Genomic DNA, 19414 nt, shown 5'->3' on the forward strand with positions numbered 1-19414 from the left:
AGATGAAATTCCAATCCTTATTTTTGCTCAGGTCAATCATCCTTTTTATATCTGAGTGCTCTAATCTGTATCTAACATCAGTTCAAAATGCTTCATGTTAGCTTTTAGAAGTAATGTTAACTCAGAAAATTAATAAAGATGATGCAATACATTCCACTAATTTTCTGATTTGGTTTTGTAACTCTGTGAGCCACCTGATGCACAGACCATTTGTCCCACCATAGGGGATAAATAAATGCTATACCAAATGTCCTTTTTTTCCTCCGCTCTGGGCTGCACTATAATGATCACGCCATCCAGTCTGCTGGGCAAGTGTAATTTGCATTCTTCGCTTTTTTTTGCTTGGAATCAGGATAATTATCTTAATGATAAGGATAAGATTACATTAGATGAGGAGTCACACTGCTATGCAAACAATGGTGTAGGTTTTACTCACAAATTCATGCTACTTAATGTCTTGAGCCCGAGGTAAGGCAAGCAGTGGCACAGATCAGACAAGCATGTTGAGTTCAAAGTGCCAAAGATTTCCACTTGGAAGAAAAATAGTTGGAGCTGGAGTAATCCAGGTGGTTGCCAGTGCAGAGTTAGAGAACAATATTTACCTGAACTGCTAAGGAGCCTCTAAAATATTGCTGTGGTGCATGTTTAATGCTCAGTGTAACTGTGCGTCTGTTTGAAATGCTCTCGCCGAACTCCTGTTTTCCTTTTCAGGCAGATACCCCGCCAGTGGCACCAGGGCCCTTAACCTGAAAATCCAGCAACAGAGAAGAACTGGGAGTGCAGCTGGAAGGGGTTTGCTGCTGAAGCCTCAGCATGTCCTCTCTCAAGCCGTGATGAGCTGCCTGGTGGGTGCTGGGGAGCCTCCTCTTTGCCACACGAGGAAAATGTGGGTTTGCTAATTTGTCTTCTTTTTTATTTTTCCTTCACCTGAGAGCTGCTAGTGCTGACACAGGTTACCTGCCTAACCTAGGCAAGGCCTTCAGTGACGCTGGGCTTTTGCAGTCTGACTTGAGCAGGCAACTGGAAAGATGGCCAGATTTGCAGTTTCTTGTAAAAAATACAGGTAAATTACAACTCTCACCATCTAGCAGTATCCCACTTGACAAGAAAAGGGGATTGTGGTTAAAACTGCTAAGAAATGAATGAAGTTTGGACTGCTTTTTGTTTTCAGGAGGTTCAGCTCAGGGGATGAAGGAAGGAGAAAGAAGCCAGCCCTGCAGGGGATGGAAGTTGGCCATGCCCAGGATCTGCTGCTTCAGTAGTTTTCCAGCACTCTTCACAAAGCTCAGTTCAGTGTTTTTTCTCTGTCTGCAGTGGTGGAACAGGTTGGGCTTTTTTTTGTGTGTGGTTTTGATTGAAAAAAAATAATCTTATAAACGAAGACAGTGCAATGAAGCAGAAATCTCTACCTGGGCACACCCTCTCACTGAGGTGGGTAAATAAACACCTTTTCTGTATGTGTTTTCAGCTCTCTTTCCTCACTTTCAAACTCCACCCATTGTACCAGTCACCCCCAAAAGAATTAGCAGGTCTCCTGGCACATGTATAAAACCAGGACAGGTCAGGGCAAACCCTCACATAGTGTGATATATGTCGCCAGGTGCTTAATTTTCCTGAATCCAAGGAGTGTTAACAGCTGTCAGAAGCCACAATGTCAGGTAAAAACTTCCAGGGACTGAAGGAACAGGCTGAAGGTGCAGCAAAAGATGCTGGTAAGAAAGACTAAATATCCTTGTGTAATTGTGGGGGGCTTAGCTGTTACTTTCATTTACAGAAACTACAATCTGAAGTTGCACTACTAGCCTCATCGGTGCTACCAGGACACAGCTTTCCCTTTTGTTTATATTCCCCAGACCCAAGTTTTGGGCATTGCCTGGAGAAGGCCCCACACTGGCCACTTCTCTCAGCTCCATGTGGGCAACCACCTCCAGCCACCCAGAGTTCCCTCAGCAGCTGCTGAGCATCATCCAACCCTTATCACTCCCCAAACAGAGCTTTAAACCTAGTGTTTTTAGAGCACTGAAGCCTGTTTGGGAAGTAATAACCATTTTTATCTAACATTTACATTGTCAGGGTGGACTTTTCTCTTGCTCTGCGGGAGTTTTTATACTGTTCTAAGAAGTTGGAGTTAACTTTTGATTAATGTTTGCTACTTGGCCTGATTATCAAAGCTTTCTGGTAATAACTGTATTGGTTGCAATGGACTGTTTGTAATAAGTAGTACAAGTACGTTTCTGTTGTCTTCTTCTCTAGCAGTAAGCACCAGACTTTGCATGGTTTAAAAAAAATCCATGCCCACATTTCTGTTGTAGCTCTTCCAATGTTGTAGGGCCGAGTGCTGTATTATTATTAGCCCTGTGCATTGGAAAACAATTTTTCAATGCAAAGTATAACAACTTTTCCTTTAAATGAAAAATTTTGATATGTGTAGAGCTGCTGCCAGCATTTTATAGTATATTCCTTACAGTGATTGTATGTAGCCCATTCCTAGCAGGGTATGATTTGTATCAGTCCTGGTTTCTGATCCTACAAACACTTTGTTGTATAGCCGAAATACATGAGTAACCTCACTGATTTCTCTGGAGTTACAGTAAGTTTCCATCCACCTGGGAACAAATGTGTAGTAGACTGAGAAACATGATAGTACGCCTTCCTGGAAAACAAAACAGCCCTTGCTGCATCCTGAATATATTAGTGCCATTGAGGGGTCACTACTTCTAGCAAAAGTGATAGGATGGCTATCACTTTATTGTAAGCTATCAGACATTTTACAATTACATGGCATCTCACTTTTTCAATGCTTTGTATTCTGGAGTTGATCCCTTCCATTTTTAGATTCTGCTCCTCTTCTTCTGTTTATATAATGTCTCGTTTGTAAAATATCCTTGTTCTTGTTCTGCTCTGTTTAATGTTTTTGCTCTCTTTTTGGGAAAGGCATTACACCTAAACTGCCTGCAAAGAAAATGCATGCTAGATGGCCAAACTTCTCCAAGCAGAATAAGCTAGAAAAATAAATAAAAGCAGGTGTAATGTAAAATAAGTACAGCTAGATGTCATAATTCAAACTCACCACTAATCTTTGCTTCTTTATCTCCTTTTTATTTTATCTTTTTATCTGTCATTGATTTGCTTGGCTGACTGTAGGTGCCAGGTGAATGCTAATCTCTTAGCAAGCTGTTCTGGCAACACATGTCGTTCCCAGGGTGCCTGCAAGTGAAGCACACAGCCTCAGCCTGCTCTGTACCAGCCTTAGCTCTTGCCAGGGGCACAACCTTCTGCGGACATGCAGAAATGCCAATTGATATAGGGAATTCCTGTAAGTATAAACATGAACATGTGGAAATGAATTTTTTTGGTCCTTAATTACAGCAAACACATTGGGACAGGCTACTCAGGATGCAGTCAACCAGATTACAGATGCAAGCCAGAAAGGTAAGAGAAATGATGTTCAAATCGAGAAGTAATGGAGCAGCTCAACACAAGCGGGCAGTGCTCATTCCTCTCTGTCCTGCCCATGCTGTCAGACTGAAAGCCCTTGGTTTCAGTGACAATTTTTGGCCTCTTACAAATCTCATGGGACAGAATTTCAGGATCTGTTCCTTTACTAGCTCCGTACCTTTACTGGCAGATATACCATGATAGCTGACTCCTCCCTGGGCACCAAGTCCCATGCATGACACACAGATTTTGGCTTCCTTTATAGAAAACTTGTGGGAAGAGGGAAGAGCACGAAGAGAACTTTGCTCTTCTTTCTTGATGATTGAGTAACCCTGTGAGGGCAGGGGTGCGTCTGGGTCCAGCCCACACCAGCCCCCAGTGCCTGCTGAGGCGGAGCTGGGGTCAAACAGTAATGATCCCACAGCTGGGAAGGTGCCATCAGGAATGCATTGGTGTCTAATTTTTGGGGAATGAGAACATTATAAACTAAAAACTAAGCTCAGTCCTCATTAATTTTAATAATTTTCTAAGAATTAGGAGAAAATTAGTGACTTCAGGGTCTAAAATATTTACTGAAAGCCAAAATGCATTGACAATATCTCCTTAGAGCAGATATCCTCTACAGCTCCATAATGCCACATCATTGCCACTTGTTTATGTTAGATGGGGAGGCAGCAAAATTGCCAAAATACAGCTGGGATCCCAGAGAAGGGAGAGAGGCTGTGCCCCCTTTATGAGTGTCTCCTTCCTCCTGCTAAGACCCTGCTGCAGTTTCCCATCCCGGCGGGCGTTGGGTCCTGCAGGAGTGACCCTGCGCCCACAGCCCTCACGGGTGGTGCCTCAAATATACAACTGAGAAAGGAATCAAGGGGAAAGCATCGTCCACCTTCCCTATCGCTTGATAAGGTTGTCTTTCCCAAACATCCCACTATTCACAGCACTCCCTGGCCCAAAGCACCCTTTTCTACCAGGCAGGCCACACCTAGACCAAAATCCATCTATTCCAGCTTTGTCCTGTCTTTCATCTCGTACTTCTTCAGCTCAGCACCCAAAACTTCCAAGTGACCCCTCCTATTTTGCAGCCTTTCCTAAATACATCCTTTCAAACCCAACTATAATCACCCACGGAGAACCTTTTATTTAAAAAAAATTACATATATATATATATATGTATATAACCCTATCTTTTTATAATGTAATAACTTTCACGCTTCCCCCTTCCATCATAAATATGAAACCATGTTGTGTTTTTGAAGCTTTTTGCTTATCTTTTTTCCCTCTCTTGCAGCTATTGACAAGGCTTCCAAGGCAGCACAGGATGGCGTAGAAAAAGCAACTGGACAAGCTGCAGAAGCAATGTCTGGCTTTGGGAAAAAATGTGGATTTAAGAAATGATGCTAATTTAAGCAAACAGTATTGCATGTAAAAATCTCTCTTTGGTCTGCAATTCTTTGCTCCTTTGTGTAGAAAAATGAAAGCTGTTTGAGACCTGGATAACTTCTTTCTCTCCAAATACAAAATTTTAAGGCAAAAGGCCGCTTTATTCTTCTTCAAGGAAAAAGTACATATTTTAGCACATCTTGTAACATCTGTTCACAATCTTCAATATGGCTCTTAAGGCTTCAGCAATGCTATTGCCCTGCACAATGGTTATTGCCACATTTACTAAGTGTATTTACAAACCAAATGAAACCGTTCATGTTCTGGGACACCAGGACATTCATATGATGAAACTGAGTTTCCTTCCAGTAATCAGAAGTTAAGCTGGTGTTATATTTCATGTCAGTTGTTCGCTTCATCCCATTTGCTGTGTTTTCTGATTTGGACAAATAAAAGGTATTGTAAGATTTCTACCACCCATGTATCACCTGGTTATACACTATTGTTATTTTATTAGGCTTTCAGTGAAGTATCACACAGTCTTGCAAATCTCTTTTGCTTTCTGATGAAAAGCTCAGCAAGGTTCATCCTGTCAGGGAAGTGAGTACTGAATCATTTTGCAGCTTGGCAGACAGACAAATGCAAACCAACAGCCCCACACCGTGGAGGAGCCCCGTGGTTCCTGCGAGTGACCGGGAGTTGTGGTGTCCACCCTCACCCTTTCCCTTGGCCATCTGTTGCCAGTCCAGATTTCTTTTTATCAACAACACATCTCCTGTTAAATCTCCTGGGGACAAAAATCAAACACTCTATCCCCATGCACGCTTGCAGCACTAATACTAAATCTGACAGGAAGCACCAACGTGGGAGATGGCACCATGATGCATCTCAGTAACTAGGCCTGAGAAATGGGCACTCTTCTTGCCTAGGAGACAGAAATATTTATTAGAGATTGCTGCTTGCTGCTGCTGCAGCCAGACAGGTGCCCACATGGGGCTGCCTCTGTCAATAGAAGGCCCTGATACTCACTTATTCAGAGTGCTCTTACCTTGGTCTTTGGGTGTTTCTCATTGCCAGACAATAGTTCTTTTCTATTACCTTTTTTTTTTTTTTCCTTCTGGTTTGAAGCCTTACCAGTCTGATTTCAGTAAAAATCCAATTAAAAAAAAATCACCTGGATTTAATGAATAAGGCAAGCCAGGCCAGCTTGAGATACTGCTGTCTCACACCTCTTGACCAAGAGCTGTGGTTGGCCAGAGGTTTTTGGAGGCTGGTCTTTGTGGATGCCGTCCTAGGAGAGACTGACTCACCGCTGAACCCCAAGAGCACTGCACTCTGCAGAATGACTGCATGGACTGAAAAGCCTTTATGGACGCAAAGGTAATAGACCATCTGTGAGTAAACATAGTCCAGGGCTTTGCACAGTGTCCCAATGCAATATCCAGTGTCATTTAAAGCTTTTAAAACCTAAATATTTACCCAAGTACAAGCTCACAGAAAGAGCATTAGTCTATTGCACTCCCAGTTACTGGGCAACCTTCAGCAGTGCTTAACTGTCTCTGCTCTGGAGCTCTCTGTGTTTGGCCGTGCTGGCTGAGCTCAGGAAGTGTGTGTGCTTGTGCCTTGGCAGCTCCAATCCATGCTTTGAACCAGCTGTGCTGGCACCACTTGCTGTGAGCAGCAGCCCTGGGCTGTGGCTGCATGACCAGCATGGGGCCATGTGGGTGCTCTCATTAGCCCTGGTGCACTAATGAGCAAAGTTTGGGACGTGTCACTGTGCTGGGGATGGCTGAGGAGAAGCAGAGGGACAGCTTGTGTTAGGAACTACAGCTCTTCACTGGTCTTCTACAGTTTTAGTCTATATGTAGTTTTAATATTATCATCATCAAAGTGTGGGCGGCAAATATCCTCAAAGCCAAGGGCTGACCTGCATAAAGTTGGTATCGGGAACATCTTCACAGTGGTTTCAAATTTAATAAAACACAAATTAATATTAAACACTTAAACCAATTAGTGGCTACATATCCAGTATTTTAAACTGTCAAGGTGTTTGAAATATTTTGGTTTACTGTATTTAAAAAAAAAATCACAGTAGTAGACATGAAAACCTATCTGCATGTTGCACAAAACACACAGCTACAATTTAACTTGATTTTCTTAGCAAGCTCAGTCTTTTTCTTTTTCTTTTTCTTTTTCTTTTTCTTTTTCTTTTTCTTTTTCTTTTTCTTTTTCTTTTTCTTTTTCTTTTTCTTTTTCTTTTTCTTTTTCTTTTCTCTTTCTCTTTTCTCTTTCTCTTTTTCTCTTTCTTCTTCTTTTTCTTCTTCTTTTTCTTCTTCTTTTTCTTCTTCTTTTTCTTCTTCTTTTTCTTCTTCCTTTTTTTAACTTCTAACCTTGGTGCAAGTATTTTTATTGTTACCGGTAAAACTCTGCTTTTTCAAATGCAATTGTTTCTTTTGTCTGCAAGGCTTTCTGTAATGTATTTGAAGTGCAAGGTATGCAGCCAATGGATGTTGATCTCCAGCTCCAGTATATATACATACATATATATACAAATAGCATACATGTGTGATTATACATGGATGTGCAAGAAAAAAAAACCCAACAGACCAAAACAAACAAACAAACAAAAACCTTGGAGGAAGGTACTTAATACCTAATCAGGGTAATTTCAGTTTTAGAAAATTAATTACAATTGTCCGTGGCTGGAATTTTCTCCTTGCCTCAAATAAAGCAATTTTCAACCCACTACTGGTATCTGGAATTCTGGGAAATGCTGTTGCTAAAAAAAAGCATTATGTCAACTTAGACCAGAAGTGAATGTTAACGAGAAACCAACTGAGACACAAAAAAAACAGGCAGATGTATTCAGGACCAGAAAGCTGCTCGCAAACGCCCGCTCCCGCCGCCATGCCCGGCCCGTCCGTTACCGCGGCAACGCCGGCCGCTCTCTCCCCCCGACCTCAGCCTCCTGGCCCAGCCCACAGGGAACGGATTGGGCTGCTGGCCAATGAGAGAGCGGCAAGCAGGCACGTGCTGCTCGCACCAACCAATCCGCCGCCGGAGCCTGCGCAGCGGGGCGGGGACAGGTCTCCGCGAGCCCTGCGGCTGTGGCGAGGCGGGAGTTCTTCAGCACCGGCGGGTTCCCGCACTCAGAATTAAATACCTGGGAGAAGCTGGAAATCCTCCTGCTGGGAGCTGCAGGAGGAGAGAGGCTTAATGGTCACCTCAACAGCTCTGAGAGGCTGAGGGAAACAAAAACCAAACGGCGTTTTCATGAAGATTGTGACAGAGAAACTGACAGAGAAAATGTTGATATGCAGGGTTTCCTCAGATAATGGCAGAGATCTTCGGAGTGTTTATTGGAGTATAGTTGTCCAAGGGCTGAACTGAGAAAGGAAATACGTCAGTTCTCAGACTTTGATAGCTACTGCCACCTGGTGAAAAAGAAAAAATACATTAAAAATACTGACTTGCTATAAACAAAGAACAATGCTAAAGAAATGCAGAAATACAGGGCCACCTCCCCACTGAGCCACTGCTACTTCCAAGCTCTTCGGGCTGGGTCAAGGCCGCTTTGTTTTTTGTATTTGGGCCATTTCCATTAGTGTTTCTCAAGAAGTTCAGGTGAGCCAGCACAAGAGGATGTGATGTTTACCAAAAAAGCTGGTTTTACCACTCACCTGTAATTATGGGTTTGAGTCTAAAGGTTGCACCACCTGGCCCTTGGGTAGCTTCATGAGACACATCTGCAGAAAACACTGGGCTCGTTCATTTCTATCAGAAATAGACGCAGAAATCCTCTCACACCTGTGCCTTAGCAGAATGGAAATACTGGCAGGTAACTGTGGGACCTGTCTGACCACCGACTGATCCCAAAAAATGTTCTTTGGCCCTTGCTTATGCCCATTGTACAGACAGAAGCTTCTCCATTGCATACAGCAAATGTAATCAACAAACAGGACTCTTCATGTTTTGACCGTTTCATCAGCAAGAATAAGGGCTCTTCTTGTCTATGGCTCATGCAAGAGCTGCAGCTCTGACAACACAAACACAGGTCTATTTAGACAGTAAGTCTCAAAGAGAATATTTTAAGACAAAATGACACTTACCTTTTTGTCAGTCTCAGTGCACTTCACATGGGTGTTTCATATTTCCTTGTAAAAGAGGAAAGCAGACACTGGGAGGCTGGGTCCAGTCGGTATGGAAATTTAAATGGATAAAAATTATTTAAATCCAGTTAAATAACCCGCTCATTACCATGTGAATGAAGACTATGTTTTGACAGGGTAGTATTTGATATTTTCATTATCCTATTCCAGTTTTTGGGTATCTTCAACATCATGTTTGCTTTTGTCTCTAACTCCAGATGGCTCAAGGACAGGGAAATGGGTTAAATTGATCCAAGCAATAGTGGTTGGGCACAACACGTGTTTTTGTTTCTGCGAACTCTGACACATAGGAGTTGTTCAAGTTGCACAGGGGAGCTCTTCCAGTTCTTTAGATCCTGATATCAGGCTTAGGAAGGCACAGACTCAGTCCCTGCAATAGCTATAGGCCACGACTGTGGTTGGGGCTATGTCAGAGGAACAGCACAGAATGTTATTTTGCTGAAGGGAGATTTTGGAGGGGTTTATGCTCAGAAAAGCATGGTATGGAAGAAGTCTTTGATGGCTTTCATCAGCCAGCCAGAAGCAGCATGGTATCACAGTGCTCTTTTTAGCTGCTGGGAAGACAGACTCAATCTTCTTCCAGAAAGACAGAGCAGCTTGGCCTGAGGAAGAGTCCCACTGCTAGGTAAAGATCTCCCTCCTTACCTCAGGCTGTGCAAGAAGTGTGGGCATTCTGGTGCAGGTGTTTTGTGTAGCAAGCAAAATGGAAGTTTTATACTTTAAATAGGACTGCAACAGACTGGGCAGCTCTAGCAGCTGTGCTGATAAAGGATCTGACTTTATTTGTAAGTACAGTATTTTAAAAATGTACTACCTGTGTATTGAGGCAGAATGTTGTAACACAAGTAAGGCATTTTTAGCGTTTTTGGGGAAAACCAGCAACCCTACAGTTAGAGTAGTTAAAGTGTTGTCCTAATGACTTCCATACAATTTCTCCAAGTGTAGATAAAGCACTTAATACCTGTTCCAGTACCTTCCATCTGAGTCTTGAATGAGGGGGGTTGCTGTCATCACATTCTTGGCTGTACAGTGAATTTTCTGTACCTCATGCTATAGGGTTTCTGCCTTTATTGAGGTTAGTAACTGGGATTAGCAGGCAATTGCCCTAGTGAAAGAGTAGGTTCTGCAGTTTCTTCTAAACATAGGTGAACTAGTGATGTTAGACTAAGGGGATGGTGAAATTGAGTAATTTCTTCCAGAATAATAGCTTTGATTCTGAAGTCCTGTGGAAGTTAAAATGCTTTTTTGCTTGGCAGACAGACCTTCAAAGATAGATGCCTATTAGATGTTCTTCTTAAAGGTTGTAAGTATATCAAATTCTGAAGAATTGCTAGAAGGGTATTAGAAGTGGGGGGCTGGATTTTGTGTTGCTGCTTACAGTATGTGCACTGAACTCTTGAGTCTGTATGTATGTCTTGAATAGGTGACAGTAAATTTCTGACGACTAAAAAGATTGTAAGGGATATGGAGAAAACTTTATGCACATAAGGCTTAGAGTTAGAACCCAAGTGTGTTTTAAAGGCAATACTTGCAGTAAACCTTTCCCACATATAGTGTTCAACATAAAAGGAGCGAAGAGTCATGCTATTAAATGCAATTCAACAATCACTAGGGGGTAGTGTGAACACATCAATATGAATATGAGGAAGACATGTATAGCAATTTTTCATTAAATAGGCTGAAAGGAAACTGAATTGTCCCCTGCCAAAGAGGTCAAGTCCTTTGAAAATGTGCTTTAAAATTAGTTGTGTTTAGAATATGAGGCTTTAAGTGATATTTTTGTTTCACCGATTCGTTTTTTAATTGAATGGAAACCATCTGTTTAAGTGAAGACCGTACAGTTAGTGTTTTTCAAATGTTTAAATCTCTAAAGTTCTGGCACAAATTCTAGTTGCTCTTTTCAGAAGCCTCCTTACCTCAGTTTTAAGCAATTAACAAAGGATCTGTAAGTAAGTGCTGGCATAAAGGTACATATGTCTTGCATGGTCTTGATGTTTTAACTTTACATAAGCAGTCCTGTTGCAGGGGGCTTGTACTTCTTGAAGCAGAACTTTTTTCTGGAGTTGGAATATTAAAGGTTCCCTTCTCAATTTTGCAATGTCTTACGTGCTTTTCATTACAGGTTCATTTGGCGTACAGTAACTTTTTGAAGCTGATGTGTTGAAATAGACCATCATAATGCTTGGTGCCATCATTTGGTGCTTGATGCCCCATTTTGATGATTTAAGATTGACAGCAAAAATACCTAGCGATTCTATAGAACAATTGACTCTTTCCTTGTGCTATGGTTAGGTTATAACCACATATCCATAAGCTATTCTCTTGCAGTATGAGGCATTAAGCACAGAAGATGAGGAAGGGGACAAAATGGCATTAAGTGATCTAGAATTAACTGATCAAATCAGATGACCCTGTTTGAGTCTTTCCACTCTTCTGCAACATTCTGCGTTGATGTGGCTATCCTTTTCCTCTATCCTTCCACCTGGAAAATGGCAGGGAGCTGAATAGCTGTCATCTGAAATCTTAGTGCTTCCACAGTCTGGAGACATCAGCAGGTCTTCATGTGAGTTTCTGTTCTGCCAACATTTTGCTGCCATACACTGTAGCCTAAGCAATGTGTAGCAGATGTTCCGTAATTCAGAAGTTGAACACAGTTGTCATGCTGTGAAGAGACTCTAGATTAATCCCCTTTCCTGTGGGAGGTAAAACAATTAAGTGGAAAGCACTGATGAGCAGGGATCTTCTATTCTTTCCCCACTGCGTGCTGAAGGTACCCTTTTATTTCCTGCTGGTCTTGGCATATCCCAGCATCTATATGTAGCAGTCTTTGTGATGATTGTCTGCTTTTAGGCTTGGCCTTCATATTTGAGTACCTCAAGTATTGTATGTATTTGACCAGTCTGGAGCCCAAACTAGACTGTGAAGGATTTTTGGAGAAAGAATGTTGATGTTGATGAGTAATCTCAAATTTATGTACATGGAAAGACTTTCATTAATTCTTCACTATTTTTGAGTTGTTTGTTCTCTACAAGGGGTATCATTACCACAGAAACTGTTTAGGTTTTTTGTGGGAAGGACTCGAACTTGTATAGCTGGACTAGTAAGAGTAAACGACGTCTTCCTCTGAAATACTTGAAAAGCTGTGCAGAAGCCTCTGGCCTTGACTTAACTGAAACTGGATCAAGTAGTCCAACTTCTTGCTGAGGTTCCATCTCCATGTTCAGTGAGATAGGTGAGGCACATCCAGATAGTAGTGGTTTCTGTCTGAAGGAGACTGTATTCTAGAAGGTAAAGGACCAACTGCAGTGAAGCAAATAAAGATTTACCAGGGAAACAGATGAGTGTCTTGGCATCGCAGAAAAATGTAACAACTGTGATACAGATGAAAGACGGCAAAATTTGGCATCACCTGGGCAATGAGGTGGTTTTGTTTAGGAAGCAGCTTGTAAGAGGCTTGAGAACAAATGCTGAGGAAAGGAATGAAGCTGATATCGTCAGTGGCTTGAAATAAATGAGGCATAATATGCTATGAGAAGACTGCAGTACCAACAGGCAGAGGGGCAGAAGGGTGATGCAGATTCTTTGTTTACAGAAAACGGAGCATTTAGGGAATAACCTATGCAGGTCACTATCAAATCTATTTGTAACAGTCAGATGAAAATAGCTTGTCCATATTCTGGTCAGTTTCTGTACAGTATTGATTTTAATGTCATTAGTTTCCTACACAGAGGAAATAGAACATTGTTCTGTAGCAGCTATTGAAACTAGATTCATACAGTAAGTTTGAAATTCTGGTTGTGAATGCTCCTTGCTTATGTGCTTCTATTTGAGCAAAACTAGATATATTGAGCTTTTTTTGAATAGATATTTTGGTGGTGCTAAGGGACCTGATGAGTAGTTCATTTTTTTTTTCTCTGAATGCTTGAGAAGTTTCATCTGAGCAGAAGAACTTTCCAATATAAGTGGCAAATATTTCTTTTGTTTAACAATAAGACTAAGTTATTTCTATGAACACATTTGTTACAATTCCTCTAAGAGGTAAAATGAAAAGGTTTAAGTCAAATCTTGTCAAATCTTACTTTTCATTTTACCTCTTAGAGGAATTGTAACAAATGTGTTCATAGAAATAACTTATTTGACAAGTCTATGCCAGGAGTAGACAGAACCTAGTGCATTAATGCTTTTGGACCCCTCTGCTTTAGAGGAGGTTTGTTGCTAATATTTGGGAACTGCAGTTATGTCTTGAGAAAAAAAAAAAAAAAAAGCCCTATGGAATTTATCCTTGTCTGAAATTCATAAGCTTCCTATTAATTCTTGTTTTTTCTCTTTGTAAAAGCTGCAGCTAATGACACTGCTGCAGAAGTGGCTAAAAGGCATCCTGTGTGCTGAAAGATAATGGTGGTTTTCTTCCACGAGCCGGCCATCGGCATCCAGTACTACTAATTAAAAAAATCTCCGTCTTCCTTTCTACTTACTCCTGTTTGTACACAGAGATCCTAAGTAAGGTCAAGTAGTGTGCTGAGGCACAAGGACAGTCGGAGCTTCTGTGGCGTTTCTTAACACAGTAGATGCTTTACAAGCAGCAAAAGATGTGTGAGTGCCATGTTTCACTGGGGCAGATGATGATGGTTTGTACTTGTGTTCATTGGGTTAAAATACAGCTTGTTATCTAATGAAACTTGCCAGACTGCAAACTGACCCACATTAGGAGAAACATGCTCCGCTGCCTTTCATGATGATCTGATTTGATTGTACTGAGGTACTACCTTGCTATCATTTTCTGACTATTTTTACTAGCCTGGTTGTTAAGCCAGGCATCATTTGTGTTGATTTGATAACAGGTTTCAATCACTGATAATAAATATTTTCTGCAACAAATGACCTCAGATCCATATCTCCTGCACAGTATTGGCTATAAGTAGAAAAATGGCACTGACAGTTGCCTTTTTCTATGTTTCTGTCTGATTTAACAGCCAATGTAAAAATCACAATGGATGGGGCTTAATATTTTTAAATTACAAGGGGGAAAAAGTTGACATTTCTTTCACTGTTTCCTTTATAGTTTGATGGATCCTGCTACAGGCAGAAGTGAAACACAGCCTTGTTTGTTTGTTTGTTTGTTTGTTTGTTTGTTTTTAAAGGCAAGCGAAGTGGTAACATAAAGCTTAGGAGCTGTCACAATTAATGTTTTAAGTGTTTATTTTAATTGATCAGTTCTCATTATTGAAGAAAATCTGGCTGATCTAGGCCCCGCTTCAGGGCTTTATAAAAGTAAAGACTAATGTAAGAACATAGGATTGGGAGAAATTGCCTCCTATTCACACACAAATATTAAACTTGTATGTTTTTGAGGAGTTAATTAAAATGAGAGTGTATTTTGCCTAGCATTGAACTACATAGTGTTTAAACAAACACTGAAGCACTGTACTAATGCATAGAGCAGAGAAAACATGGTGAAATTGAATTTTCCAGAGTCAAAGAAATGCTGAAAAGTAAACATCTGACATTAAACATGGAGTAAGTAAAACATGCATCAAAATTAGTTCTAGTTTTTATTAAATAGGAAAATCTTCACAGGCATAAATGTCTGCTGGCTGCCTTTGTGACTGTGACTTGTGTGTTTGGGAAAAAATAAAAAAAAGTCTCCTTTCAGTGTGGTAAATGATTTCTTTAAAGTATTTAACAGTATTCTTTTGGCTCCTGGCAATACTTCACTGGTATGGAGTGTCTGCTGGCCTGGGGGAAAGACTTGGTGTAGCATGCTTTTATAGAAGCTCTAATGTGATGCTGACAGACCAAATCTTGGAGTGTCTCCTTAGAAAAACTGTGTCAGTGTTGAAGGCAGGTGCAGGCATCCACAACCTTCCAAATCCCTCTGAGGCTGGAACGTCCCAGTATTTCCACTTTACAGGTGAAGCATGGAAGGGTAAAGTACAAAGATTATTTTTGTAAGTACCTGAGTGTTTTAAAAGCCTAAGTACAAATGTACTTATTTCCAAATAAAGGAGCCTTCTATTAATATTATGCAAAATACATCCTGCGGTGACTGGTCACTAGGTCAGAAAACAAGCAAATATTGTGCTGCAGAATTGGACCTTGGTCAAGGTAATGCTCCATCTGACTGCTGGACTGGCTTTCTTCTTGGCAAACCAGAGGCAGGACTTGTTTCTCTGGAAATGCTCAGTGAGACAGAGGCTCAATGAGTGTGAAGCACCAAATGCAACCGAGACTCAACCAGCTCTGCTCTGCCTCAGCGGTGTTCTGCCAAGTGCTCTTGGAGTTGACAGCTGTGCAGCCCTCAAACTGTAGCCCAGCAACTGGTCCATGTTTGATGTTTTGGCCAGTGCTATCAGTCTGCAAAGCCCCTACCTAGGAACAGGTAGTTCTTCCTGCTGAGTTCAGATAGCTCATGAGGTCACTTTCTTATCTTCCTTCAAAAGCTCTCCTCAAAGATGATGGGGCTAGTTGGCAGTAATTTAACCATTTCTGCTACAGAAAAACTCCGATGTGTCAGATGTCATGCAAACAGATTTCTGTGTTTCAGGACGACATTTCCAATGGCTCGTGTGGAGATTCACTTTTGTTGGTTTTGATAGGCCAACGTAATTTTGTGCCCTTTTAGTCTCCCGGCTCAGCTGTACCCATAACTGATGTCTTAACTAGGGGCACTCTGTGGTTTACAAATCTTTCAGAATGACCTTTCAGTGCCTCACTTTTATTAGAATTAGTAAGTGGAAATAGAAGAACATTGCAGCAGACAACTGCCAAGTAAACACCAAGCCCAAGATACTTCTGAGGTCCATTCTTGAATTAATATTTCTCAATAAAGTTAATGACAGTTAAAGCAACACTAAAGAGAGAACAGATCCTGCAGCCTCACATGCGGTAATCCTGCTCTTCTGCTTTTCAGCTTAGTTCTCCAAGTATGTACTGCCCCAGCTTTTTTTTTTTTTTAGTTTATTTTTTTTGCCACTTAAATAGTGGCCTTGGGATGTAAAGTGCAGGACCATGGGTAAAATACTTTTCAGGGAGCTTGCTGAGTAATTGAAATGGTTTATCTAGCCACTTTCGAGAGCAAATATGTTGTGTTTCAGTAAAGATGCACGCAAGAAAACAGCTTAGGTTCTCAAAGAGATGGTGCAAAGCAATCATTTAGCCAGCAGAGGACTCTAGAACCACATGTCATGCAGTTATTGATACAAAAATGTTCAATCACGAGAGTAGCAGACTATGTAGCTGAGATAGTATCTTAAACATGGTAAAATACTGAGAAGGCAGGACTCTTATTCTTTGTTTGTTTCTCATTAGAGCATTAATTTGCCCCAGGTTCCCTTTGTCACTGAAAATCTATGGGATTTTTGTTTACATTTTGAAGCACATTGCCAGGAAGAGTACAAGTATACTGAACCTTTTTGGGGAATGACAACACTAAGCTGATACAGTAATGGTGGTGTATTCCCTAAAGGAAATCATACTTCATTTGTAATGAACATTATGTCTGCAGAAACTAATGGCACAACCTCCTATTCAGTTTATGTAAAATAAAACAGGCCCATATGTTGCTGCTTTTAGAGCCCGGGTGTTTAAATTAAATGTTGTTTAATGAATATTCAAGCCCATTTGCTCAAAAGTTGTGCTCAGTGTAGCATCTTTTTCCTCTGTCTTTGGTCTTACCTCGCGTATTAAGCCATTACAAGAGGGTGCTAAAGCTGAGGCATCTGTTTCTAACTAAAACTCGGATATTAGAATGCCAGAGCAGATGAGAGGGTAAATAAAGACATACAGTAAGAGGATCATATTATTTTTTGTTTTGTAATTAAGACTGAGAAAGGTTCGATATGCATGACACCCTTTAAGAAACGAGAACATTCACTGTGCTATTACAGCAGCTGCAGTTTGGGTATGTTATAGTAGCAAATTCACTTGGCATTTCCTATAGGAGTTAATTCATTTTTTTGGTATGTGTGGGCCAGATGCCTGCACTGGGATGCCTCAGCAGATGCTTTCTTATAGACATTTGCATCTGTGGGGGCTACAGACAGATTCTAGATCTTCGTGCCTGGGTGTGGGCAGGTTGACTAGAGGCACTTCATAAAAGCTGGGATTCACATACTGCTGGGTAAGAAGGTTTTACCTTTTATCATCTGTCCCCAGCTCAAAGACCAGTAGAAATATAAGTACCCCGGAAGCCAGATATGGCCTATTGACTGCGCTATTGAATGGTCTAGACCATTCAGAGCTGAAATACATGGAGCATTTGTCATCGAAAGTCAGTACCTGCACTGTGAGAAGTTACTTGCGAAGGAATCCATGGCTACAAACAGATGGTTGAATTCAGTCTCATTGGGTGTTTACTTGCATCTATTAAATTGAGTTTTTAATTCATGAATGCACTTCAGTGTATGTTTAAATTCATACATTTTCAGGAAAAACTCTCAACTCTGAAGCTGAAACTGTAAATATGTATGTAAATGCTTTCATGAACTTTATCTCAGAGTCCAGAAATTGACAGCACAATCCTCTTTTTTTAATTTCATAGAAAAACATCTCATTAGAAGACAGCTGAAATGTAAACACAAATCACAATAATTGCCTTGTACATGTTTTCATGAGGGTTCTTCAGATGCTTGTTTTTACTGCACAAGTGCAATATTATAGATATACTGTGAAGCCCTCTTCAGAGAATAATTGATACATGGATAAAATACTTAGCAACATTCCCTCATGCTGCAAATCTAAATGGAGACCAAGACTAATACATGAGAAAAACAAATTCTCTAATTCTTCAAAATTCTGTTGTTTGCTAGAGCTTCCCTGGCATAACCAGTTCTGGGCATGTCTGTAAGCATAAAGATTCATCATTTATCTGTCACTTTTTAAAACATTCGTTAGGTATCTCTATCTCTGGGGTGAACCACACTGCAGTTTCTTCCTGTACTTCAACAGGAAATTCTGTTTTGAATTTGAATTTTTGAATGTTGGATTTTGAACAGAAACACTGTTCTGGCTACTGTGCAATAAGCAGTGAGAGACAGTCCCACCCTGAAATACTGATTTTAATTTGCATCTAAATTTTGAGCTCTTAAAATATGCAATACATAGGAAAGTTATTTTTTCTTTAAAAACTTGATATCATTGAGAAAGACTTAGTGGGATAATGATTTTATTTTTAAAATGTAGCTCTATGTTACAACTTTCTTACACAAATCTCTGTGTATATTGAGTATATCTGCTCATTGTAGTGAAACAATTCATTCTGATTTTAGCATTTATGCTTTCTGTGAAGCCAGCCCAGAAGACAAAGGGAAATGAACTGTCACTTGTTTGTCATCAGTGGGACTGTTCAGTGTTTGCTATCAGCCACTGTTTTCTAAACTCTCCATGTAGACGGGGTAACAGGAAAAAACCAAATATATTGGGATACTTTTGGAGTCAAACTGCACTGCAAGTGAGTCTGTGTGTGTGCTAAATTTGCAGATAATCTGCTCCTTTTAGCCACAGGACAAATACAGTCTGAGCAATTTTATGTTATGTCGATAGGATGACTAAAGGATAGGTGGCCTGAAATCACTAGCAAATGATTTTCCAAGTCAGCAGTGTCTGTTTGAGTTTCTAGAGCCCTCTATCAGTGAGCATCCTGGCCAGTTCAGCATTCAGAATTTAGCCCACAATTTCTGTTTTGTTTCCCTATGTCCTTCCTCTTGAAGGACTCCCACTACTTACAATCTGTTTAAGTTGCAGAGAGCAAACTGTTCTCCAAACACTAGGAAAATATGAAATACTTTTCTTTTAAAAGAACCCAAACAACTCCTATCATGCTTTAAAACACACTAGCTCTTTCTTCCTCACCTTTCTTCTTGTCAGCTATAATAAACACAAACTGTCCCTAAGGAGAAAATAAACACTTGCTGTGGTATGCAAACACACTATGAATTCGTGACACCAGTGCTAACATGGCTTGTTTCAGCACCAATTTAAAACCCATTCTCCTGCACCTTATGTCATATCTTCCTGGCTGTCTATCCAGCTTCTTCCAGGTTTGTCATATTAATCTGGCATCCACCCTTTTGAGCACTAAAATGTGTTATCCCCCCCCTTTCTACAGAAGTGTGGATGTTAAAACATTGAAATATTTTTGCATCCCCCTTAACGCTCTATAGGAAAGATGAAAGAGGCTGTGGAGAACAATTGTACATCATGGATCTAGTCCTCAGGGTGGGAATGGTGCTGATGACAACCTGTCAAAATGCTGAACTTGTGGTGTTGTTTGGATGAAAGAGAGAATGCAAATGAGGGCTAAGGAGAAAATAAAAGCTTCAGGATTGGCAAGGGGGATTTTCCAGCAATAGAATAGCAAACACCATCAGAGCACTTGTGATTACAAGTCATACAGCCCTCCACTGTTGGAAGCCAGAAATGTCTCTACA

At 40.7% G+C, this 19414-nt stretch overlaps 1 protein-coding gene across 1 annotated transcript; it reads left to right on the forward strand.

Moving 5' to 3' along the window:
• Positions 1-1602: 1602 nt before the first annotated feature.
• Positions 1603-4833, forward strand: ADIRF (adipogenesis regulatory factor; the record flags this gene model as incomplete). The annotated part of the gene is made up of 3 exons (XM_082054419.1): positions 1603-1712; positions 3370-3432; positions 4727-4833. The coding sequence occupies exons 1-3, from the start codon at positions 1652-1654 to the stop codon at positions 4831-4833; spliced, it is 231 nt and encodes a 76-aa protein (XP_081910545.1). The 5' UTR covers positions 1603-1651.
• Between the last annotated feature and the right edge of the window lie 14581 nt (positions 4834-19414).

Source organism: Streptopelia decaocto (assembly GCF_964273445.1).
Source record: "Streptopelia decaocto genome assembly, chromosome: 5".
Taxonomy (NCBI): domain Eukaryota; kingdom Metazoa; phylum Chordata; class Aves; order Columbiformes; family Columbidae; genus Streptopelia; species Streptopelia decaocto.